Source organism: Schistocerca gregaria, chromosome X (genome assembly GCF_023897955.1).
Source record: "Schistocerca gregaria isolate iqSchGreg1 chromosome X, iqSchGreg1.2, whole genome shotgun sequence".
Taxonomy (NCBI): Eukaryota; Metazoa; Arthropoda; class Insecta; order Orthoptera; family Acrididae; genus Schistocerca; species Schistocerca gregaria.
Window position 1 is genome coordinate 229,737,866 of NC_064931.1, and position 27,283 is coordinate 229,765,148.

Genomic DNA, 27,283 nt, shown 5'->3' on the forward strand with positions numbered 1-27,283 from the left:
CGTGAGCCAAGGCAGGAACGGTTTTAAATGCTCCAAGGTGATACTGACTCACACAAAGGCATAGCTGTGTTTGTTGTCTTCTGATTCCGACATCACCTGACAGACTCCTTATGTGGCCCGAAATCCTTGGTCCACCGGAATTATTTTCTGAAGTATGATGAAAAAAAACTGCCTGTTAGCTTCTGCCTCGGGATCCTCGGCCAATGTTTTCCTCATAATTTTTCTGACGTCTGGCAAGCACGAGTGTCGAAGTCCCACTCTCCAATACCGGTGGCGGAAAAATATTATTAAAAAAATATTAAGCAAATGTCGGGTGAAGAACCCTAGACAGAAGCCAGCAGGCAATTTGACAACAAGCGGCCAGGAAAGCTTTAAAAATTTTGTATTATGGAAACAGTTAAATGTAATTATTACTAGAACATAAACGGATCAGAAGGTTTTTTAGATGTGTCGTGTAAGTCTTGCGATACGTGTCAGAAACATTCAATGAAATTGGTACATTATTTGCTGAGTGTTTTGATAATTTCCATATGTGTTTGTTCCAGTGCTGAAGTAAAATCCTTCATCTCCTTGTTCATTGGATATTTAAAATTATTAATTATAGGTTAACCTAAGTAAATCTGTGAAAATGGACATTCTTGTGAAATATTCTCGACTGTGTCGAAAATTCATTTAAGAGTTTTATCTATGGCTGCTGAAAAGTGTAAAATTTATATCAACCAAGTGTGTACAGGTGTGTAAGTCTTCTCGAAACACGTGAAGGCTACGGCAATGCTAATCGATGTTTTTCACCACTGCAGTAAGTATACTCGGCCCTAAGTTTAGTTACTTAGCAATATCAGTGGAATCCAAACCAAAAGCAAATAACGATGTTCCTTAGTGTCATCATTATTGGTCTTGCTCAAACGAAATTATAGAAAACTCGAAGTCTGTCTAATATATCTTTTTTCCTGATATGTTGAGCTGTTTGCGTGCAGATTTGAACCAAACTAATTTCTTTTCTGTTTTTAAAGAGAAATTGCTGTAAAGGCTACATTATTGTGAATGATTTACAAGTGATATAGAAAAAAGAACGACAAACGCTTGTGATAAGCCATAATTCAGTGGAGACATTGCTTCAAAATCAGTGAAGTATTTCGTTGTAACATAAATATTGATGGAATCTGTTGGCAACAACCTGTTGAATTATCAGGGAAGTTACAGCAGAGATTGAAATTTTCAGAAAATGGATTATACTGTAGACAACACAGTTTCCAAACCATTATCTCTAGAAAACTGTCATTGCATTGTCAAAGAATTATTTCATAAAATGCAAAAAATACGCATGGATTATTTAGTAATTCAGAAAACTGTCGTTGAAGAAAATCTGTTTATAAAAGAAATTCTGCCATCGCCGTTTAGGTACATAATAGAAAACGTTTAGCTGTTATCCACCCAAGACAGGCTTCTTTGGCAAATTTTCTTTCTTTTCGGTAATATGCAAAGAAATCCACTCATTCAGTATTAAAATATAAAGATTCTGATAGGTAAATGATTGCAAGGAACAGAAGTATATCACAATTGATGTTATATTTGTATTTAAACATTTAACACAACTGTCTTCGCAACACTCATATTTTATCGTATTCCTGGAACGATACAGTAAATTACAAATTGTACTCAACATGCATTGCAAACAACTCCATGAAAATGTAATTTCTTTACATGTATTTACATTATACTTAACACATGAATAAAATGGCACTTACATGATAGCGATTGGCGTCCTTATGAAGAAAAAAATCGTAAAATTTCACTGATGACATATTTCAATAACAACTAGCGACTATTTTACAAACAACTGTTATGTCGGTTTGGTAACAGACACAGTCGTGTAGATTTTATTACCATAGTATGTGTCTCAATATAAATATCTTAAGCAAGAATACACGTTCTGTACACCAGAGGATGTGTCCTAATAGCAGTCTGATACCAAGGCTTACAGTCTAGGTTATCGATCAGGCACTTCTGGTGTATGGACGTCATCCAAACACTATTCACAAATAAGGAAGCCGAGTCAAATGAAAATTCGCTATATTTATTAAATTAAATAATGGCTTCTGTGCTGAAAGATTTCCGTCTCTCCCCCGCTGTCTTTTGTTTCCACTGCCAAATGTAAACTAGTAAGCTGATGGTGCTTAGAAAAGCGTCTTATTTATTTAACTTAACTTCCAAATAACTTGTAGCATTACTGGGTGAAATAAAAAAGAGGAAACTAACTCCGCTGTCAGTTCCAGAGTACTGCACGATGCCGACCGGCCGCTGAGTGGCTGTGCCGAGGTAAAACGTCAGATTGAGGGACCCTGGAGTAGTAAAACACCCTTCAGATCGCTCATATTGGTTTCCAAAAACGGAGTCGCTAGTGCTCCTTCAATTAGCTCATCAGTTATCCTTCAATAATTCGCTAAATGTAATCGATAACCAATCATTTCACTGCTTGTCAACCACACGCAGCACACGAAAAAGTCCCGAAAGTTGCCATTTTTCTAAATTGTGCTCCAAGCATGGCTCAGGATGATTTTTTACTTTCAAGTATAAAGGAATTCTTGGAAACCTGCACTACTGGAAATTGACCATTGTACTCAGAAGCCAGTTTAGGGCACGGGCAACACAAGAGGCCGCTTGGAGTGCCAAGATGAGAGTGGCACCCAAATGCAAGATCTGTATACGATGGTTATCACATTTAATAACGAGAACTCAAATGGGTAGAAATGAACTACAGACAAAGGTGAGAAAGGGGATGGGTAATCACAGGCCGCTTGAGTGGAAAAAAATAGTTCAAATGGCTCTGAGCACAATGGGGCTCAACATCTGAGGTCACAAGTCCCCTAGAACAACTTAAATCTAACCAACCTAAGGACATCACACACATTCATGCCCGAGGCAGGCTTTGAACCTGCGACCGTAGCAGTCACGCGGTTTCGGACTGAAGTGCCTAGAACCGCACAGCCACCGCGACCGGCGAGTGGAAAAATGTTCTGGAACTGGCCTTGCTTCTACTTTAATAGAATGTTTTACAAATGGTTGAAGTAAGCAGTTAGTAAGAGACAAAGAAGGGAAGAAAGATTATAGTTTAAATTACTGTCAACGGCGAGGTCATTTCAGACGGAACACAGGAAGGATGATAGGGGAAAAATGAGAAAGGAAACCATCTTGTTCTTTTCAAAGGAATCATCGTGGCATTTGCTTTGAGCGATTTAAGAGAACCACGAGAAATCTAAATCTGGATGGCCAGATGACAACTCGAACCGATGTCCCACCAAATCCGAGTCCAGTCACTTATGACTAAGCAACATCACTCTTTCAAACGGAACCCAGTTTCACGTTTCTTACCTCGCAAACATTGTGTACAACACAGTGGCCCTAATATGATTCTTTTCCGAAAATACAAAGGTCGCCTTAGGCTTTCAGCTTTATTATGAAAACAACAGGGCATCTCTTGTTTTTAGTTATTTACGACACGTGTTCGACTTTTCTATTTGACTCGACCGTCCGGGTACTTCATTTTGTAGTGCAGATATGTACAGTATTTATATGAAAGAAATTCTGGCCTTGCTGACTAGTTTGTCACTAACGACGAGAGCGGCGGCGGCGACTACATGGTCATATGCCTCTTCATGTGCAGCGACAGGTGGTCGGAGCGCGAGAAGGCGCGCTCGCACAGGCGGCACTGGAAGGGCCGGTCGCCCGTGTGCTTGCGGTAGTGGCGCGTCAGCTCGTCGGAGCGCGCGAACTTCCAGCCGCAGCCCTTCCAGCCGCACTGATACGGCTTCTCGCCCGTGTGCGTGCGCAGGTGCGCCTTCAGGTGCGACGACTTGGTGTACGTCTTGCCACAACCCGGGTGGGAGCACGTGTGCACGATCACCTTGCGCCGGCTCCAGTTGCGTCGGCGCCGCGGCTTGGGAACGGCGCCACCGGGCGCGGCGGGCGCGGGCGGCTGGGCCGGCGGCGGGGGCGGCGGGGGCGGCGCCAGGGGCTGGCGGCCCAGGAAGGGCAGGTGCGGCGATGACGGCGGCGTCAGGATCTTGAAGTGCGGGTGCGGGTGAGGGTGCCGGCCGTGGTGGTACACGTCGCCGTAGCCGGCGGCTGGCGCGTGGTGGTGGTGCAGGTAGAAGCCGGGGCAATTCTCCGGCGTAGCGGGAGGCGAGATCTGGCCGAAGGGCACGTGGCCCGAGGGCACGGCCGCGGCCGCAGCTGCGGGGGCGGGCGCACCGTACTGGCCCGGGTAGGCCGTCGGCTGCGGGAAGTGCTGCCCGGGGCCCGTCCCCGACGACGAGGACGTCGGCGTCGAGTAGGGGAAGGTGGCCACGGGCCGGTGGTACGCTGTCGCGGCCTCCTGGTGGTGGTGGTGGTGGTGGTGATGGTGGTGAGCCGCCTCCAGCTTCACCTTGCCGGACGCGGGGGCGGCAGGCGGGAAATAGAAGGAGGCGGTGTCCGGCTTGGCGGCTTCGTCGTCGGCGGGCGACGGGCTGGCGTAGAGCGCGCCCGGGGACACCACCGGCACCTGCTGGTCGCGGCCCGCCTCCGCCGCCCCCGCAGGCGCGTAGCAGTCGGCCAGCGGCGCGCCCACGCCCACACCCAGGATCACCGTCTCGATGTCTTGCCACATCTGCCCACACATGCACCAGTGTCACCTCACCGTATCACCACAGCACACTAGCAGTTACATGTACACTTAAATACTACTCGAAACCACACTCGCTGTTCAGCCTGTAACCTATTACACGATAAGTGAGGAACATCTGGAGCATCTCCCCTGGCGTAAATATTTATGCATAATAGCAAGAAGCGATATCAAATGGGACGAATATACAATTTATGTAATGGGCAAGGTGAGTTGAATGTTGAAATCTGTTAATACGGTACTGGGAAAATGCAGTGCACATGTAAATCTTATCGCACATAAGACAGTAGTGCGATCAATGGTAGAATACTGCCCCAACGTTAGAATCCTTATCAAGTAGGCATGATAGCAGAAATGGCCCGACTCATAAACGTAATGCCAGCCGTTGTGGCCGAGCGGTTCTAGGCGCTTCACTCCGGAACAGCGCCGCTGCTACGGTCGCAGGTTCGAATCCTGCCTCGGGCATGGATGTGTGTGATGTCCTTAGGTTAGTTAGGTTTAAGTAGTTCTAAGTCTAGGGGACTAATGAACTCATATGTTAAGTCCTCTAGTTCTCAGAGCCATTTGAACCATAAAAGTACTTCTATGATTGAAACGTATCGGCATATAGCCCATAAATAATTATAACTGAGGTGTTCTGCAAATTCAGATCGGATTCTTTGGAAGAAAGGCGACCCCGTTTTCGTGAAACCCTGTTGGGTAAATTTAGAGAACCAGCATTCAAGCAAGACACTGCGTTCAGCAAGATACAAAATGCGTACGTTTCATGAAAGTAAGTTAAGTGCGGCTGTGGCACTTACAGAGATATAAGAAATAAATAGTGCCACACTCAGGAAATGAGCGCAGGGGTAGTAGATGCAGGTAGAAATGGCTCAGAGCACTATGAGACTTAACATCTGAGGTCATCAGTCCCCTAGAACTTAGAACTACTTAAACCTAACTAACCTAAGGACATCAGCCAAATCCATGCCCGAGGCAGGATTCGAACCTGCGACCGCAGCAGTCGCGCGGTTTCGGAATGAAGCGCCTAGAACCGTTTGGCCACAGCGGCCGTCGTAGATGCAAGAATCCTACACAGCCGCCCATGGCAAGGTCCTAGTGGACGCGATTTATCGTTCCCTTTCTGCGACCTGTTAAGAAGTGTCAAGGGTGTAACTGTGTCGTGTGAATGGCTGTGATGAGAGCTTGCACTGTTTTGTCTTGGGTTTGTGTTGGTAGGGATTAAGGGGAGGGAGAGGGTGAAATTCGGTGCTGGCACATATCCTACTCCTCTCGAAAAGCACTAAGTAGGCCGCCGAGCTTAACGCCCCTATCCGATGGACGGACCACCACCAGCGGTGTCACATGTCCTCACTTCATGAAAGACAAGGGAGCGGTTTGGAATTTAATCCAGAACGTCGGATCAAATATTAGTTTTGCAGTGAACACATTGTAGTAGAAATAATTCAAAAGCCAAGGTCACTTAAATACTGTTTACACTATTTAAGCGATATTGGCTTTTGAATTATTTCTCAAATATCGATAATGAGAAACATCATGCCACGACCTCTCCTCTTACTGTCGGCCAGATAGTGCCAGTGAAAGTCTTATCCACAACCGGGATTAGAACCGGCTTCCTTCTAAGTCGAGCGCCAACGTTATCGCCTTCGACTACGAAGGTGGCTTACATGAATTTTTTCACTGCTCTCTGAGCGGATGAACAGGACAGAAATTCGCTACTGTTTGTGCGTTGTACTCTTCCGGTATGCACTTTCAGTGGCTTGCTGAGTATATGTGGGTAAGTGAACTTCACCCGTAAAATTAGGCCTTACAAACGAAGTGAGCAGTACCGAATGCAGGTTGACGGCAGGGAGGAAATTGTGCACATTGTTGCCATTAGAAACCACCGTGATTGTGTGTTACAAGTTTGTTTTCAAACAAGATACACAGCTCATATGGTCGACATTTGCAGTGCTCTACAGATAAAAAAGATAAGTGAGAGTAAAAAATCAAACTCAATACAATTACTCTCTAATGAGCCACCAGAGTAGACAGGCTGTCACTTAGTCAAAACATTCAGATGATCTCCCTGAAAAACTTACGATATTTTGTAGGAGGAGTTGCGGTTAACCTTGAAGAACTTTCTCATCAGGTAGTGACTAGTTCTCCATTACATGTTCTAGGATTTTAGGAAAGCGAATGGTCTAATAAGGTTTATCTGGGGACTTCTGGAGAAGTTTACTGCAAATATATAGGGAATCACGTATTGAAATTTGTGCTCCTGTTCTTAAGTACTACTGAAGTATTTGGAAACCGTACCAGATCCGATTAAGAGGTCAGGTCGAAGCAGCTGAGGTGACTGCTGCTATTCTGTTACCCGTCCGTTCGATAAGAATCAGAGGTTAGATGCAAATTCATGAGGGGAAGAAGATGATCTTGTCGCAACATTCCTCTGAGAAAGAATAGCAAACGCAGACATCACCAGCGAAGGATACAGTGGCCCTTAAGAATTTTTGTGCAGGGAAACCGCTCCAGTCCCCGTATTATTTGATTTATTCTTATTTTCTCTCATCGGACGCAAACATCTTCATGTATTCATTGCCCTAATGGTAACCAGTTACAGGTTTAAGGCTACGTTCAGCACTATCGTCAACACGTAGTGGTGTGAGTTGGATACGCCACTAAGATAATGAATTAAGTAATACCCGACCTGTGGCGGTTTATCTGTACATCTATTGAGGAGATTGAAAGAACCAGCGTTTGCCTCTACGTTTCACGAAATGTAAGGATCGTAAAGACAAAATGAGCAAGTTAGCGGCATACAGGCAATCATTATTTCATCGCTACTTTTTCGGGAGGTATGGGAAAGAGAATGTCTAGCTTTGGTGTAAATATCCTTTACCATTCACTGCATCGTTGCTTGCGGAGCATGTATTTTTATGTAGATTTTTTCTGCTGTGGACGTTATAACAACAGTTCATAAGTAAGAGATAGAACGGTCCTCAGTTCAAAAATTGGTTTGGACACATCTTTGCTTTCCTGTTGCATGGCTCTATTGAAGGCAACATTCCCTAGCTTCCCTGGGGGTCTTTAATTGATTTATCCACGTAATGATATGGGAGATTAAAGTTTAACAAGGACTCCGCAATACGGTGCAGCTGGACAGTTTCTGAAATTTTTTTAACCTAGCTAACTGAAGCACTGACGGTGGAGCTGTGCTTCGAAAGGTACAATGATGGATATACTATTGAAAACAAGGTAGGTGGACTTTATAATGAAGTTTTTCATTATCTTCATTGTTTTGGTTTCTTTCTTAAGAGAGCCGCTGTAACTACCATGAGGAATAGTTTAAAAAACTCATTGCCAGAGGTGACAGAAAGGATCCAAGGAACGACTGGAGACTTAAGCTATATTTTCTGTACAGATGTATTTATTCTTATTGATAACAACTTTGAGACATCTAACAATCTGAAGATGAGAATATATAACACACGATTGTATAATTTTACAAATGTGTTTTAGAGTTAAAAATTCCGTCGACGAAGAATTCATTAAAGATAGTGCCTAAGTTTGATCGTTTGGAAAAGAAGTAAGTCGTGTCCCTTTCAAAGGAAACATATTTTTCATAAGTGATTCAAGGAAGCCGCTGAAACGAGGACAGCCTGACGGTGATTTGAAGTGCACTGGTACCACAAAACAGTAACCTTCCGGAACGTAATCAGAACTTCAGAACTCCACTGTCAGTACCAGTGGAAGTGATGTTCACAGAGGAACATTATCGTGAATCAGTAGTGAGATCGTGTAAACGGTTGTAGGCTTTTAGATCCTGTAACGATAAATCGAAATGGAACGTCATATGTAACTGCCAGATTTTAGAGGGTAATCAGCACTCCGTCTCTTCTAAATGAAAAGTTAGCAATGGCACTAATAGCATCCTTAAAAAAGTCTGAGAGGGAAGTGAAACACAGATGCCAGAAACCAGAAACTTATTTAGCCTCTGACTAGAGTATTAAGTATATCTGAAACAAAGCTGGGGCTAGTGACTGCATACAAATGCGTATAAATATTAGCGGGAGTCGTCACACAATTTCTGTAGTATTTACAGAAAGTGGAAGCTTTCACAGGTACGATATTTGGGACCAGCACTCGTTCCACGAAAGAAACCTCTTACAATTAATTTGTACGACATAGACTGAAATAGAGTAAGAGCACGTGTATAAAAAGAAAAAGAATTAAAGACATCACTTATGTCACAAGAAGGTTTTCTGTTTGAGGAACCTTACAGAAATTTTGAAAATCTGGAATGGAAGAAGACAAAAGGAAATGTCGATCATTTCATGGAAATCCGATTATGGATTTTGAAGAACCAATTTACAACGAGGAAACCAGAGCTACACTGCGGAAACCTATATGAAGCACACAAAAGAGAGAAAAGTTGTAGACTGATACAGCAGCGTAGAAGCAGGCTTTACCTACGCGTTACTTCCCAGCAATAGCGCGAGAAATCTTTAATATGCCCTAAAACATCAGAAGTACCATCCTTCAGGAACTGCTGATCTACACAGCATACATCTAAACATCGATATGGACGTAGATGAACGTTTAAGTGGTTGTACACCGAGTTTCTTTAGGTACGATGAATTCTTTGATCTCTAGTCAGTCTGAACAGTTTTATTATATTATTATTTACTACAAAAAGTGAAGATATCATGTATTACACACACACACACACACACACACACACACACACACACACACACACACACACACATACGTGTGTCTCTCCTTAACGTCGTCAGGTGCATTTTCTGTAGTGTTTCAGCAGTTATTAACAATTTCATTATTGCAGTGTATTGCTCCAGCCAGTCCAAACAAACACCGATCATGCGACGCCTCAAACAAAATGGTTTTTAAAGCGTCATTTTATGTGCTCATTCGATAGAGAGGTCTCAAATTACTCTTCTGCGATATTCATTTTATCGATATTTATCAACAGAAACAGTAAAACACGAAGAATAACCAGTACTTTAGCAGCGACAGCCCAACCAGCAACTGCAGGAGTACTGATTATGCTTCGTGTTTTACTGTTCCTGTTAGTAGATATCGATGAAGAGAATATCACACTAGGTGAATTTAGGACCTCTCTATCGAATTGTCACGTAAAATTAGTCTTTAAAAATAGCTTTGTTTGTAAAGGGAACAAACTCACGCTTTCCGTTGAAACTGGACGTCGCGTGAAAGACGTGAGGAGTACCATTTGTTTGAGCTGGCTCCAGTTACACATTTCACAAACGAAATTGCAAATATCTGCCAACATACCAGCTAAAATTCGCCTAACGTCTCTTAGAAGAGACACCCTATATAGCAGTGGTTATCATTACTTCGCATATCAGAACTCTTATTATGTCTTGGTAGCTACGATGTAGAAAAGTATTTTATAAGAGGCTATCGAGACGTTTCTGTTTGAGTGCATTACGGCAGGGTATATTCAACCCAGCGCGACTCAGCTGGCGGTATATAAGCACCGACATGTAAGCTAGGATCAGTGTCGCCACTGAACGGAAACTTTTTGATCACCTCTTATATGTGTGAAATCCTGGTCCGATATAAAGTATGGTATGATGGTTAAAGCTGATAAGGTGAAATAAATAATATGTACAAACGAAAACCAGGAATACAATTGGTGTTACCCAGAATCGGATTGTTAGCCTTCGAGATGGCAGAACACAGTGCTCTGCTCATTTTAGTTAACGATTTCTTAGTTTAAAATCTTAGAAGTTAAATAAGCCTTATGAAAATTGATTACATGTTTTAAGCTCACGACTTTGAGACACTTATTTGGTGAGCAACTTCCACAGAAGAATATACTAAACTAGCTTTTTTAAGGAATGAAAACCAGAGTATTTCTCGCTAATTAATGTAAAGTTCTGATCAAATGGAACAATGCATTTCAGGTTTCCGGACTTAACACTGTAACCAATGTCTCACGCAGATAAATCACATTACTCGTCATACGCTTTTTATTTTGAACTTTATTGCAGGTATAACCAATGATTATTTACTTTATTCTCTGAACTTTCTTTCCATGTTATTCTTCATTAGCACATTCTGTTCTGTATAACTGGTCACCTCCTTCTGCTGTGTTCCACGAATAGCTTAGTAAGTGTTAAACAGAGAACGTTACTTTTTATGTGTCTCACACCACGGGAAATTCAGAGGACATATATTGCAGTGCACAGATTTGTTGGTTCCGAGTCGCACAGCGAATTTTTTGCCGAAATAGACTTGAATGGAATCGATAATGCAGACAATCGTGCTCAGAAAACCCTATTACAATATAATATGTTTCTCTGCTAGGGACAACAGAAGCATCACCAAATGTGCTGCCTCTGCTAAGTGACAATTCATAAGACAAAACAACACGAAAGGGCTTTCTACCACACAATCTGTGGCAGACTCACAAGTTTTCCGCCAGCACGACTTACGAGTACAGACGATGTTCAAATGGTTCAAATGGCTCTGAGCACTATGGGACTTAACATCTGAAGTCATCAGTCCCCTACAACATAGAACTACTTAAACCTAACTAACCTAAGGACATCACACACATCCATGCCCGAGGCAGGATTCGAACCTGCGACCGAAGCGGTCGCGCGGTTCCAGACTGAAGCGCCTAGAACCGCTCGGCCCCTGCGGCCAGCACAGTCGATGTAGTAAACTACGAAGAAGATTAGCTCGTAGTTGCGGTTCACAGAAAGACAACAGGAGCCCATTACAGCGAAGAAAGTTCGTTGAACACCGCACACAAAAAAATTACATTGGGAGGTAGTAAGATACATTAATATTGGGAACAGTAAACATGAGCAGCAATACGGGATAGGAGAGGCGAAAAAATAATCTTGGCACAGTAAGCGCTGAATCACTCCTCTCGGCCGGCCGCGGTGGTCTCGCGGTTGTAGGCGCGCAGTCCGGAACCGTGTGACTGCTACGGTCGCAGGTTCGAATCCTGCCTCGGGCATGGATGTGTGTGATGTCCTTAGGTTAGTTAGGTTTAAGTAGTTCTAAGTTCTAGGGGACTTATGACCACAGCTGTTGAGTCCCATAGTGCTCAGAGCCATTTGAACCATCACTCCACTTGTCTAACATTGAGCTCCCTTGGAGAAGGGCTATCACACCTGTTTCTTTTGAGAACCCTTTGATCTACGGAAGCTTGACAGTAGCTCCAAGCAAGAAGAGTAATGCTTCCGAATATGTGGCGCCCAGACTCCCCCTTTTCAGTAAATCTCTGTCACGCAAATGTTCAGAGCATAAAAGAACTATCACGCTAGCTTGATGGAAAAATAGCTAATATACGGTAGAAAGTCGACTGGTTCAGCAAGTGTGAGGGAAACTTCAAGATAATAGCAATAGAGTTCCCTCTTTGGTGAGCAGCAGGTATCAAACTGGAAGCCGCACCACAAACAGTTAGGAATAGGGCGCAAAGAAAGAGATTCTGATACTTTTAATTAATGCTGAATGTGGAATCCAGCAAAAGCTGCCAGAAGAAAAACGCTCGTATATTCATTGTTGTCGAACTGCGGCCAGACATCCGAAAAAGAAAGCCGAACAGCAACGAGGACACGAAAGTGTGTGCATTTAACCTAACTTTCCCTAGCTACTACTTGATATGATAAAATGCGCTTACAGTAGTTGAAGGTGCTAGCTTAAGCTAAACACTCAAAGCTGGATGAACTTAAAGTTCATATTCGCAGTTGGTTACGTTGGGCCCAATTTTTCAACGCTTTTATCTGGGTAAAGTTTTGCCATTACTCCTAAATCAGCTCCGCTAGGAATACCTTAATTCCTTTAACATGTCACAAAAATAAGCAGCACTACAGTACCATCGCAGCAGTTGAGTAGTCGACATGTGACATTGTAAGATGTTTATTTAAATTGTATATAAAGGCCATGTGTTTTAAATTTCGTGTTGTACATTGAGCCGTAGCTCAGTAAATGTAAACTAACATACTGATGAAAATAGAAACAAAAATTGAAATTTGAGCACATATCTTTCAAAATACCATTTTACACAATAAATGCTCGTAATTCCTGACTACAACATCACTACAATGTTGGCTCTTTCGACAAGTAATTGACTAAACCACTCGAAAATTCCTGGTGTGTTGCGAATGATTGCTGGGGGCACAAAACTCATTACAACTAGCACTTCACCGATGTTGAATTCTGCGTTCTCGTCACCGATTGGTTGCCATTTCGTGGCAACAGCTCCACAACAGCGTGTTGCTGACCGGTGGTTATTCCAAAAATTCCGCTCGATTCGACGCCCCCTACTCTGATCTGACATTATCAAAATTTATTTTCTGCACTCTATGTAATCCCCACCACAAGTTTCGATTATGCAGTATGGTAGCAGAAATGGAATGTGACTCTGGTAATGCTAGTCAAACGCGATAACAAGTGGCAGAAAAAAAATCAAATGACGCAGAAATCATTAATAATGTTTGTCAAATACATGACAAAAAACATCGAACGAATTTAGAGACTCGCCGCTAGGTCGGTATAGCCCGTGAAAAGTGTACTAGATATTCTCGGCAAATTTAAATTGGAATCCTTCCATGTAGTTCTCGCAAAGTCCTATTGGGTAAGAAAACCCGTATTCGAGGAAGACTGGAAGGCCGTTACGTTGTCTAAATCGTATTTCTCGCATAGGGATCATGGGACTAATATAAAAGACATTTGGACATGTGCAGAGGCTCATGGACAGAAATTTTTCCCCTGCGCAATCCGCGAATGGAAGAGGAAAGGAAATCAGTTATTGTACGATGTACCGCCTACCATGCACTGATCACTGTTTTTCTCTCCTGACCACTGTCACTCTGAATGCATTTATTCGAGAGCGATGATATTCCCGTCTCATAGAACTGTAAGGTTACGTCATTAACAGTATCACAAATCTTTTGCGCTCCGAATTACTGCTCGTTGTATGCAAATGTGCTACAGCGGGTGCTTTTTTCACATTTCAGTCATGTTAAGTGATACTAAATATTGACTCATGATCAAAATATCATATTCTGAGGTATTGTTATTATTTATTTTCGTTGATTGATGAGTTTATCACCCACACACATGCACACACAAAATCTTTTTCTCCTCACATATTACTACTGAGCTGACCGCGAGATTGAATGCCACCTGTTGGCGCTGCGCTGCTGCAAGAAATGCACACAAGCGGAGCCGAGTTGAAAAGGGAGTCATTCTAGCCACGGCATGGGCTGCAAATGGCGAAATCCACTGACTTTAGCGACTTTGACACACGTCAGATCGTTATGGCCAGGCACTGGAACGAGCATCACGGAAATGGTGGCTCTGGTTGGCTGGTCACGTGCTACTGTCGTGAGCGTCTATGGAAAGTGGTTGAGTGTTGGTGGAACCGCGAGTGGGCGGCAATGATCTTCACTCAAGCCGGGCGGTGTGGCCGAGCGGTTCTAGGCGTTTCAGTCTGGAAACGCGCGACCGCTACGGTCTCAGGTTCGAATCCAGCCTGCATGTGTGTGATGTCCTTCGGTTAGTTAGGTTTAAACAGTTCTAAGTTCTAGGGGACTGATGACGTCAGATGTTAAGCCCCATAGTGCTCAGAGCCGTTTGAACCATTTTTTTCTTCACTCAATACAGAATGTGTGTAGGACAGACGCCGATCTGTGACAGACAGGGTACAACGCTGATAAAGGCACAAGTGATCTGGACAACATCGTTCAGCGCGCATTGCTGAGCATGGGACTCTGCAACAGACAACGCACATATGTTCCCATTTTGATTCAACGATATCGTCAAATATAATTATAATAGGTGCCAGTGCATCTGGATTAGACTACGGGTCAATAGAAACGTTTCGCATCATGATTCTCTTACACCAGGACGATGGTCATGTGTGATACATCATCATACAAGCGATAGACTGGTCGAAACGTGTACCGAGCCATGGGCGCAGGCCGCTGGGGACAGTATTATGAGCCGGCCGTCGTGGCCGTGCGGTTCTAGGCGCTTCAGTCTGGAACCGCGTAACCGCTACGGTCGCAGGTTCGAATCCTGCCTCGGGCATGGATGTGTGTGATGTCAGCAGTTAAGTCCCATAGTGCTCAGAGCCATTTGAACCATTTTGACAGTATTATGCTGTTAAAGACGTTCGCCGGACTTCGTTGGAGCCTGCAGTAATAATCAAAGGCAAAACGTCAGCTGTGAGTCCCAGAACATTATTGCGGACCACCTACCTCCCTACACTCTTGATCTTGACCCAGACGGCGCTGTCATCTTCCAACATGATAACTTTTCATGGCACAATGCAAGAGTGGTTTGAGGAACATGACAGTGAACTCACGTTGATGTCTCGTCCACGAAGTTAGCTTGGTTTGAACCATATGAAATACACTGTGACAGCAGGGGGCGCCGGCTCCGCGCCAGCGATCCTAAGCCTGTAACTTGAATGACACGTGAATAGCCATCTGGTGCTACGCACCTCATGAGACCTACCAAGTACTTTTCGAATCCACGCTACCCAGAACCGCTACTGTATTGCGCTCCAAAATATGGGCCAAAATGCTACTAAATCGGTGTTCATGATATTTTGGCTCATCAGAGTACGTTGGTGTTGGTATGGAACTCCGAAGTATAAATGGAAACAGCCTTCATCAGGTTATGATGAAGCATTCTGCAATGCGTTTTCAGAGACCAGTATCTGAGAGTCACTCGTCAGAATCATTTTACCACATACGCAGATCACTCAAAGGAGTATTCACCTGAAATTCATGGCCTCAGTGTGTTAGCTGTCTTGTAAACAGGCGCCTCACGATCTTCCCGGTGTCGCGCGCACGTGAACGTACTGTGCAGTGTTCTCCGCGAACACACTGGACTTCTGCCAGACATCTGAGTCACGAGCTTTTTATCTCTGCTCATTTATGGGTGAAATACATCTATCCAGTAAGTTACCACGCCACTGCAATCTGTAACTAAACAATACACAACAACACTGCACAGAGACTAAGAAGGAAAAGAAACAAATAAAAAAAGAAGAAGCGTTTCTTTCCCATTAACCTTTGTGCCTGCGATAGCGCGGCCCTGACGAACAACCCGGCCGCCCTGCGTTTTCTCGCCACAAAGTGAACCTGCCTCGGTGCCTTTTTTTAAAGTCATTCTGTGTCACTGTATCCGTTAATTGCGTTGGCGCTTTTCCGCCTAATGGAAACTGGACACGCAGCGGTCGTGGGTGATATATCTGAAACCCCGGGCAGTGCTAATAAATTCCGGCCGCCGGTCGCGTAGTCACAGTTTCCCCATTCAAGCCGGCGAGTTGAATAAATGGCGGTAGCGGCGGGCCGCACGTGAGTGACATGTGAGAAGGCTGGCAGGCTGGCAGGCTCGCCTTACACCTCTCCACCTCTCCACTGCGCTCCTGACAGCTGCGGCCGAGCCGCCCCCGCCCCGGCAAGCGTAGTCGCTGGGAGGGGGGGCCGTGTTCCCACGTCTCATCGCGCAATTAATGTTGTGTTTAAAACTCATTATTTACCACAGTCACTGTTGCGTTTAAATACAGCTGACTACTGGTCACAGCCAATAGGGGGCAGCTTCAAATCTGGAAGAATGGCAAATATACAGAAATCGCCAGGGCATCCTGCTGTTTAATTAAATGCATCAAATAGCTTATACCACACTAGGTGATCAAAAAATATATTTACAAACTTCGGGGCCAGGCACGTCACAGCAAAACAATATAAGTATCATATAATAACACGCCTAAAAATGCTTAATTTTTAATGAAACTTCGCACTCAACACATCAGTTACACATCGTCAACCTGGTGGTGTCATTAACTTGGAAACTCACAATAAATGTTCAAAATGTCTTCCTCTTGCTTACACACAAACTTGTGTTCGCCGAATCATAGTCTTTCGCAGCCTTTCAAATTCTGGCTGGCGGTGTAAATTTGTTCCGCAGGTTTCCACGAATTTCTGCATCATTTTTGTCTGCTGCATAAGTAAATTGTTTATGGTACGCCCTTATTCCCCCGCCCCCATAGTTTAATATCCAAAAGCTTGACCTTGATGTCGGAAGAAAGAGCAGCAGACCATGGAACTTATCCTCCTACACCCACTCCTCAGTCACAGTAGATACCAGACAAGTTTCTTCTTACTTGTACGGGGACATCTTTCAGTGAGTTTTCGAGAGTGTTCTCATTAAATTTGGGATGCCCCTGGAAAGCCGCTGACGGTAATTTTTTATTAATAACTTGAAAACGACGGATTTTCGGACATTATACGAGCTGTGTTCCTTGTTTCAGTGTAAGGAACCTGTCCCATAAGTTTGTAAAAGTAATTTTGAATCACCTTGGATATATAAAAACTAGATACTTTCAGCTTTGTTACAGACTAACACGTGACCTTCGTTGCCGTGTATAATTGCCTCAAAATTAAAATACTGGTAGTAAGGAGGTGGGGGAGGCGCGATGGATATCCCTAAGGACAGGAGTGACGAATAAGCTGCAGCACTAGTAGAGTGGGGCGATAGATTGCGAGGGTTAGGCACATGAAAGTACCACTCGCCAGTGTGAATTAAGGTAAGCACATTTTTCATAAAGAGTGACTAGCTAAACAGTAAGACAACAATCACAAAAAGGTATTCTAATCTACATCTTTGAAAACAAAATTAAAAATAATTTAAATGCAATATGTTATCGAACACAAGCCCCCTCCCTCCCTCCAACCCCTTTCCATGTACAGTTACGTTAAGCTTAGCCCAAGCTAAAAAGTACTCATATCTCAAACGATTCTACATATCTCATCTTATGGTAAGAAACCTTCACGGTTTCTGCATATTTGTCATTTTTGTGTAGTTTTTGTAGATCTTATGATGGCCTCCAGTGACCTAAACAGATAATCAACTGTATTCTCTCGCAATTGTGAATGTAATCAGTATTACATTTCCAGTGGTTTCTTCATTAGTTGTGGTTAGTATGTTTGCCTTAATAATGCTCTGCTGGTATTCTGCAAAATGAATCAACCGGCATAGCGCTACCTCAGCGGCAACAACGCGTCCGTCACGTGGACTCGCATTCAGCACTGTTACCGATTTAGAATTCAAGCCAACTAATACACTTGTTTTAATCTCCTTTGTTGTTCTTTCTGTACGTGTAGCAAGCGATAAAGATAACAAAGCAGAAATTTGAAAGATATTGAAGTTCAGAAAGCGAAATTAAAATTGTAAGGCTTACCAGCAACAATGTAACTCCGTCAGAGACCGCAGAGGACTTGGAAAATCAGTTGAACGGAATGGATAAGTTCTTGAAGAGAGATTATCAAAGGAATATCAGTAAAAATAAAATAGTAATGTAGTGGAGTGTGGTCGTATTGAGTCAGGTGACAATGGAAGAATTACATTAGAAAATGAGAAGCTGAAAGTGGTAGACAAGGCGGCGAAGTACCTGATGACGCCAGAAATCGAGAGGATATAGCATGTATACTGCCAACAGCAAGAAAGAGCTACATGTTAACGTTGAATATAAGTTTAAATGTGAGGAAATCGTTCCTAGAGCTATTTGTCTGGAGTGTAGCCTCATACAGAAGTGAAACGTGCACGATAAACAGTTAAGAAAAGAGTAGAGATTTTTCAAACATGATGCTATAGAAAAATTATGAAGGTTAAATCGGATAACTAATGAAAAGGTACTGAATGGAGACGGGGAGAAAAATGTTTACTGTCACAACATGACTAAGAGTAGGGATAGGTAGATAGAATTCTCACTAAGGTATCAAGCTATAGTTAATTTTGTAATAGATGGTACAATGGGTGGGCGGGGAGTGGGGGAGTACTAATTGTAGAAGGGTATGAAGTCGTGAATGAAAAATGGTTCAAATGGCGCTAAGCACTATGGGACTTAACATCTGAGGTCATCAGTCCCCTACACTTAGAACTACTTAAACCTAACTAACCTAAGGACATCACACACAACCATGCCCGAGGCAGGATTCGAACCCGCAACTGTAGCAGCCACGTGGTTCCAGACTGAAACGCCTAGAACCACTTGACAACAGCGGCCGGCAGTCGTGAATACAGTAAGCAAGTTCAAATAGATGTAGGTTTCAGTAATTACACAGAGGTGATGAGACTTGCACAGGGTAAACTAGGGTTGACAGTTGCGTCAAACAAGTCTTCGGGATAAACACCAGCCCAACGAGTCGTAAGTGGACTAAATGATCTGAAATTGTTTATCTTCATTATCGATAACACAATAAATTGAAAAAGATCTAGATGTGTCGCAAGTGTCTTCACTCACAAGGAGATTTTTTACAGAACACTTGAAATAGTTCGCCTCCATGCGAGTCTCACAAATTACGGCTAGCTGAAGAGTGCGAGCGAGCGAGCGAGCGAGCGAGAGAGAGAGAGAGAGAGAGAGAGAGAGAGAGAGAGAGAGGGGGGGGGCGACAGAGAGCGAAGGATTCTACAAAGAGATGCATGGTTCTGTTTGTTAATATTTATTCATTCTTGGAAGATTGGGGATGTAAGACCTTCTCTTCAATCTAACAGGGACTGTTCATATTTTACAGTATTTTCATTATGACACAAGTTTTACATTAGTATGGAATCCAATACTCCGAAATGGTTATGATATCAGCTGTGAAAACAGTAATAGGTAAAACAGAAACTTCTTTGTGAAAAAGAGAATAATATGAATAAATTACTGGCAAATAAATTGAAACTGTGGGTCCTAGTATCGATAAAAGCCAGAGTGGAAGGAAGACAGGAAGACAAAAATGTATGTGATACAACACGTATAATGAAGAAGTAATGAAATTACTGAGAAACGAAAATAGAAAGAACCACAACTGGGAGAAGAGATATTATATCGCTTAAATAAACTGCAGGGGATATGCAACGACTTGCTTAGACAGGAGTTGTGCTATGAACTTTTTTCTATTTTTACATTCATTCACACATGAATCCTAGGCAAACGATTATCTGTCGATGGCGCACAACAATCTTAGTCTTACAGGTTGCAGTATGAATGCGGTTAAGCCTCTTTTATTTCTTGTAACGATCAAAATACCATCTATTTCGATCTAGGAGTTACAGCTGTTGCTATTCTAAAAGTGCCGTTTACTCATTCGTGTAACATTACAGTTGTTTAGTTTAAGAGATATCTGGTAGTCGCTACACAAACGACAGATTTTTCGCACGTTAATAATAAAGGCGTAACAGGTTGTACGAAAGATGTAACGAAGATCAGGATTTACAGTCCCGTTGACGACGAGGTCATTAGAGACGGAGCACAAACTTTGCTTTGGGAAGGATGTAAACGAATTCGACTCATCCTTTTCAAAGGACCAATTCTCGAGTTTGCCTTACACATTAAGGGAAATACCCGGATATCTATATCTAGATTTGGATTTGTACTGCCATCTCTCATATGCCAGTTCAGCATCTTACACTGAGGTAAGTAACTCGGCCGTTCTTAAAAAAAAGTCACCTCTTTGTAAATGACGGTATCGTATGCAGATCATTATACAGAGCCGATGATATTACGACCTAAGGAATTTATGAACAATGTGCACAGGGGCTGTCCTGTAGCACTAAATGCCAAGTTCTATCTCAAACTGAAGCCTCCATCCGTTTTCAAGTAAGATCGAATGACTGTAAGCGGCATCCATGTCGAATAAACGATTGTGCAGAGTTTGTGTAGCCTGAATCAATGGCAAGTGAAAATTTCGCAACACCGTGGAGATTACTTCTCTCCTTTTTTCTTATTTATAAATTTGTTCATGACATGTACGCTTGGGCTAAAAAAAATCTATGAAGCATTCAGCAGTGTCACAAACCTGATATGTGGCCTTTTTATGTATTGTACCGAAAATATAAACGAAATTCCAGAATCTTATACTTGCTCGATACTCTTCATTTGATCTCCAGTTTCTTTGTTGCAACTAACATAACGTTCATCACAAATCTCTAGTTCCCAAAATATGAGTCATACCCGACATAGGACGTTCCGTTGCTAGTTTCTCACTTTTTCATTTGTCACATTTTCAGTTGGGTTTAGCTGGAGTAGATCAATGAAGATACCTAATTTATTTGGAAACACAAAATAATATGACAAAGGTGAATAGTGAGCTGATCATTTGTTAAACTACTAGGCGATAATGTAAAGCCATGGACCTTATTTCCGACAATATTGATACGATCACTATTTCAGTTTCAGTTTGCCATTTAACAATAAATTAGGGCGATAACATTTACTGACATAAAGTTTACACTATCAAAATTCGTTTCTACGTAATCATCAAGTAATTCTGGAGATCTACTCCACTGTCAGCATTTTTGAAGGCTTGAGAATTAAGAAGTATTATAGTTTCACAACGTTGCAACTTCCTCGTTAATTCGTCGGTGGGACTGAAACATACTATTTGACTCCTGCTACATTTTTGTGACAATTAAGTGAAATTGCTCATATTTGATAAATAGTTTTGTTTGAAGCGGTAGGAGCATCGCAGTTTCATTCTAGTTCACGTTTCAACGGAGGCCAGTTGCTCGAAGTAGGCCGGCCGGTGTGGCCGAGCGGTTCTAGCCGCTACAGTCTGGAGCCGCGTGACCGCTACGGTCGCAGGTTCTAGTCCTGCCACGGGCATGGATATGTGTGATGTCCTTAGGTTAGTTAGGTTTAAGTAGTTCTAAGTTCTGGGGGACTGATGACCACAGCAGTTAAGTCCCACAGTGCTCAGAGCCATTTGAACCATTTTAACTCGAAGAAGTGACGGGAACCGGACCGATTTATGGGCCAATCCTTCACTCGGTGAGCCCTTACTTGGTTACCAGCTTCTAAATTTTAGTACTCACAAACAGAAGAATTCGATAAAGAAAGTTACCAAAACGAATTTCGGTTAATCTCAGGGTGGTTCCTTTGATAAGGCCACTCGTGATTCCCTCCCCTACTTTTGCCTTCGTCTCTAATGATCTTGTTAAAACAACTTCAGCTGTTTCACGATTAACATTTAAGCAAAAAAGATTTCGCATCCACTAATGGGGTCACATTTTGTTGTCCTTAGTAAAGATTGAGTCAGCTGTGTTCACTTAACTTTGATTCTGCGTGAACATCAAATCACATTCAGATAAATAACCAACACATAATAGGAATGTGAAGTCCATTATATTAATTCTATATACAGGCATAGAAAACTTTGATAAGATACGACATCGGTTAGATGATAATATTTATATGTGATACAATGCTTGACGATTAATTACAAACCGAACAAACTGGAGACTACAGAAAAAAGAAAAATAATAACACGTGTAATACAACCAAGAAGTGAATGAAAATTATTGAAGAAGTTTATTAATATCTAAAGAGTTTGTCGAAGGTGATTGTATTTTATTTTTTTAACAGTTTTTTCCGAATGAGTGACCCAGATTAACGAAGAAACAAATTCTTCATTCTAAAAGGCTCTTTCTCACATTTTCTGTGGAAGTGATTTGCCGCTTTTTACTGCTATTTCTGTTCTTCTACAGGTAGAGGACTCTCTCCGACGGTCGGAGTTGAAACAGGAAGCCAAAAATATTCTCATTCATCCAGACTGCAGTAATACACGTTAGTTGTGTATCATCTGATTGTAAACACATTACAATTGTTTTTCTAATAGTCTTGTGTCTACATATCTTTTGAAAAAGTCTTTAATTATTCGGTACACAAAAAAGCACACCTCTGAAGCTACTGTTAAAGGAAATCACAGAAATCGGAAGCTTCTAACTTACTTCCTATAGAATGTAAAAACTGATGCTGTTTTAAAATATTTTCTGTTACGTTCACTATTGATGTAAGCAAAATGGCTTGTTTTTAAAACACATTTTTGCGTTTCTACCGAAAATAAACTCGGTGCATATGAAGACTTGTAGAAATTACCGGTGCAAATATTCCAGTATTTATTTAAAAGAAAGGAACAATAGCTTCGATAATGGAAACTAAATTTAAGTTTGGAAAGAAATAATAATCAAGAAATGGGAATGACAGAGAGAATAACTTTCAGGTATAAAGTACTGAAGTTCACGTGCTACATTCAACGAAAAGATAATAAATAAATGATGATCAGTGAGGACATAAGAAAGAACATAACAGCGTTGGGAGGATATCAAACAACAGAGGAAACATAGGACATTTCAGACGAAATGGGGAGCAGAAGTTGGTCAATAAAGGGAAAGCCGGCCCTTGTAGCCGAGCGGTTCTAGGCGCTTTAGTCCGGAACGGCGCTGCTGTCACAGTCGCAGGTTCGAATCCTGTCTCGGGCATGGATGTTTGTGATGCCATTAGGTTATTTAGGTTTAAGTAGTTCTACGCCTAGGGGACTGATGACCTCAGATGTTAAGCCCCATAGTGCTTAGAGCCATTTGAATAAAGGGAAAACAGCAAAGCTGCAGTCGGCAAGACGAAGCTTTGTACAATGCCTACTCCTATATCTGTATTAGGTTAGCTGCCACACGGTGTTTGGCAGAGAGTATATATTTACATCGTTAATTTACCGCTATCCTACGCCACTCATGCATGCTACACTGCAATAAATATATCGGCAACTCTGTAGGTAATCTTGCATTTCTTTAAGTATACCGTCGTTCTAATTATACGAGATGTTGATGGTAGAAGTTATATGTTACTTGACACGTTTAGGAATGTGGACTCGAAGAATTTTGTGAGTTAGGCTCACCCGTTCCCTATATGGTATTCCACTTAAAATTTTTGAACGTTTCCATAATCAAAAAACCCCGTGACAAAGCATGCAGATCTTCTTTGAATCGTCTCTGCCTTGCTATTTATGATACTTTACAATGAAGGTAAAGATCATTTCACGTACTTTGTACTAGATACTCTAAAAAGTTCTATTACAGTTCGAAGCAGATTGTCTGCCATAAGAAGCATATTGGTCCCCAATGACTATTTCTACACTACATTGCACTGTGTACCAGAAATAGCAGTGTATATCTATTACGAATCTGTGTGACTATTGTACGTTGGCATGTAAAATAGAATAAAATCACGGGTGTCCCTGCACCTCAGTTGAAAGTTAATGTGTTGTTTTCAGTACTGTGTCCCATACATAATTCTTACTGAATTATTTGGATAATATTGTATTTTATAAATTACAGTCGAGCTGAAGTTCGTAAGATACTTCCACTAATCTTGTTTCGTAGCTGACGCCACTAATAATATGACAGCTGAGCTTCTAGCGCAAAGTTCTACTTTAATTTTTAAACTTCTCCGCATTGTCTCATGGAATGAGGGAAAATGACAATGTTGATGATGATTCCCTATTTGGATGAGCACTTTAATCTCAGCGGCCCCTTTGACGCCTTTCGAAAAGAATAAGCTACGTGCAGCCACTCGGTTTTCTTCTCTACCTTTCGTCGACGTAATCAAAAACAAATACAGAAAGCGACACAACGTGGAAACTCATCACAATCACATACTAAGTTATCACACTTGAAAGATAACAATCACATACTAAGTTATTACACTTGAAAGATAACAATAATGATTCGAAAGGGCGAATGCTCCACTGTGAATCTGGAATGCTACGAAATTCGAGGCCACGTGTGCTATATGTCATTTACATTCGTCACCTTTTCTGCGAGTATAGTTCATTCTTCGGACATGTCTGTCTTATAGATTGTCAGAACCTTAGTTTTTATATTTATTCGATCATTTATTACTGGATTTCGTCAGAAAAACAACTGTTACCATGGTTCTTTACATCCGTAACTCCGAGCAGAAAACCAGTTGCTAATATCCCTCGAAGTATAAAGAGGGATTGATACACATAAACTATGAAGGGTTTTGTGGGAAATAAAGTTTCATTAGCAACTTGATTCTTGTATTTATATATTCGGTGGTTTTGTTAGAAATTTAGCTTCTCAAGTTGGTGAGAAAAAGTGGACATGTGCAGGCACATTCATTGAAGAGCAAACCCAGTTAACCAACCGCATATGCTACATTATTTAGCCTGGTGAGTGATGTGACAATATACCACCTGTCTTTGAAAATCAGTTTCAGTATAAGGGAAACCTCAGTGTAATCTCTGAGCCTACCGCGTATTTTTTCACATTTGATAAAATACAGGGAACAAAACCTCAGCACTAGCAGATGTTATTAAGTGACCTTTCTAGTTACATAACGTATAATGAAAAAAAATTACAGAAAATTATTATTACATAATATCTGACTGAGATTTTACTTTAAGATATGCATATAAAAGCAGTAATAAGCAGGAATTTTGAAATATCTCTGATTTTATGGCTTTTCTTCCGGATGGATTCCAGACTGTAGCAATTTGGATGCACAAAATAGTCTCGAAACCATTTTTTTAAATTGGTAACACAGATAGTTTCATCCAATCCCGGAAGAGATGCGAAACAAAACAAATAAGCAAAACAGAGAATGGATTTCTGACTTGAGAAAGTTAACTTGTGTTTTAGGGTTAGGCGCGGAAACTAAGTTTTTAAAGCATTAAATACTATTTTCCTTGTAAGAAGGAACCATGCTATAAGCTTCACCACAAGGAAAAAGTAAGAAAACAAGCTTACATCGTACTGATCATAGGAAGACGTCAAAGACGCCTCGATCCCAGGATGCAATCGTGATCCACCGAAGAGTCCTGGTGGGCACCCAGGATGATAGGTCTCTGCAGCTCGCATATTCTGTTACGGCAGAAAAACATCAGCCAAAATTATTATTTACTCGGAGAAACGACAATATGCATTAACGTCGCCTACCGCGAACTTCTTAAATTTAGCATGTGAGAACCGAACAAAAATAAAAACGGAATAATCTTTTGTCAGTTGCTAGCTCTTTTTTTCGGATGGTCACTTCTGACCTAATATGTGAAAGGGACGGTTATTACTCTTCCTACAAACTGAGTTTAAGTTTCCAATGGTTGCCATGTACACTTTAGGTATCCTTAACTGGAACAGTGAGCACAATAAAAGCCACTGTATATAAAGCAATTACGCTCCTTTTTGTCGATTATAATGATTAACTGAATCACTGGAAGAAAGAATACTTCGTCCATAATGGCTCTTTGTCCAGGCCAGCGACTAAACAGGTAACACACAGGAAATATTTCAATTTATTGCATCTGTCAGTTTTTATTTAAAGTCCATTACGCGTTTAGATCGGTATAGCGTTGTCATCAGGTACAGGTAGAGTTAATTTTGTTCACATCATAGAATGAACTTGTGGCTAGCACACGTGTTGCCTGTTTGCCAGATAGCGATGTGACAATAAAGTTACCCGTCGTCTTGCACTATTGAATAAATGTTATCGTTACTGCTGGGATTCGGGGCAGTTTACATATTTCTATGAAGTAAGTACAGCCTCTGCACATATTCAGAGCTATGTTAAACACTTTTCATTTGCTTTGAAAAAGAGTAACATGTCCTCACTAATGTAATACTAATGCAAGCTTCTTGTGTAATTGATGTCTCTCAAATTGACGTTAAGTCAATTCCTCGACGTGAACAGACTCCAATCCACGTTGAACTTTAAAAAGTGAATGACGCAGTAAATCGATGTCTTCCTTCGGTATCAATCGTTGCCACACACGCCCACATACACACAATCGTCTATTCTTCTATGGATGAACAAACTGCATGTTATAAAGATTATACAGATCTGAAGTGTGTGTCAAAACAGAAAATGGGATTAATTCGAGATGTCACAAGCCAATGCCATGAAACACTACACAAAAAGTTGATATGTTGTTCTGTTATTCTTAAATAGTACCTTTATTTTTATTTAATTAATTAAAAAAAGCTTGAAAGTAAAAAATATTGCGTGGATGCCACCAAAAAACATTATGAATGTATGTAATTGTAGGATTAATTGCACACGGGGCAGCTAAGGAGTAGGACATCATTCGATTTGATAAAAATTGTATAGCAGCTTTATTCTAGAAACTTTCGCTAATCAGTTACGTTTATCTGTTGAGTTTTGTTATGTAACTAAATCCATATATGTACTTCGTTCCTATGCCTTCTGACAAAAATTCACCGAAACGCACAGTTCACTAAAACTAGGACATTTCCCAAAATGATGATATTTGATAATTAACGTATCAATTTGTTTCGAATTATATGAATGTAAATAATATGAAAAAACCTGTTGCTACTTAAAATAATTTTCTTACTTTCAATAATTTATGGAACCTGGACCAAGATAATTATTTCTCACTACTCTGAAAATGAGATTTTCAGCTCGGTATTTGTTTGTATTATTACTAGAATAGCACAATCGGAAATAAATTACAATATTCAACACTTCATCCATCAAAAGTATTACAATTATTTGATTACGGATAGCAACGATTTCGCTTCAATCTAAAAAGGCAGGAAAGTGTCTTCTTGTTGTAGCTTCTTCAAAAGTACTTCAAAGTCTGCAGGACGGTAAGTTGTTAGAATATTGTTTTGATTCTTTGGAGCTCTTGAGTTATTCTCAAATTGATTAGCTGTAAATCACGTGCTTGACCCTTTTATATGTTGAAAAAAAAGTTTCCCCACACTTAATGACACCAGAAACCATTTCGTAAGCTTGTTCTGGAAACAAAATTTGTGACTCGG

The 27,283-nt window shown here is 41.5% G+C and overlaps 1 protein-coding gene across 2 annotated transcripts in view; it reads right to left on the reverse strand.

Annotated features, from left to right (window-relative positions):
• Positions 1 to 1,554: 1,554 nt before the first annotated feature.
• Positions 1,555 to 27,283, reverse strand: part of LOC126298299 (Krueppel-like factor 2) — a 33,924-nt gene continuing 8,195 nt past the window's right edge. Inside the window, exons 2-3 of one of the 2 annotated variants that reach the window (XM_049989596.1) lie at positions 25,253 to 25,366; positions 1,555 to 4,648 (exon numbers count right to left, since the gene is read on the reverse strand). In XM_049989596.1, coding sequence (XP_049845553.1) covers positions 3,635 to 4,648; positions 25,253 to 25,366 — 1,128 coding nt within the window. In that variant the 3' untranslated portion in view covers positions 1,555 to 3,634. The remainder of the gene's footprint in view (positions 4,649 to 25,252; positions 25,367 to 27,283) is intronic. The other variant, XM_049989597.1, reaches the window with a different exon arrangement.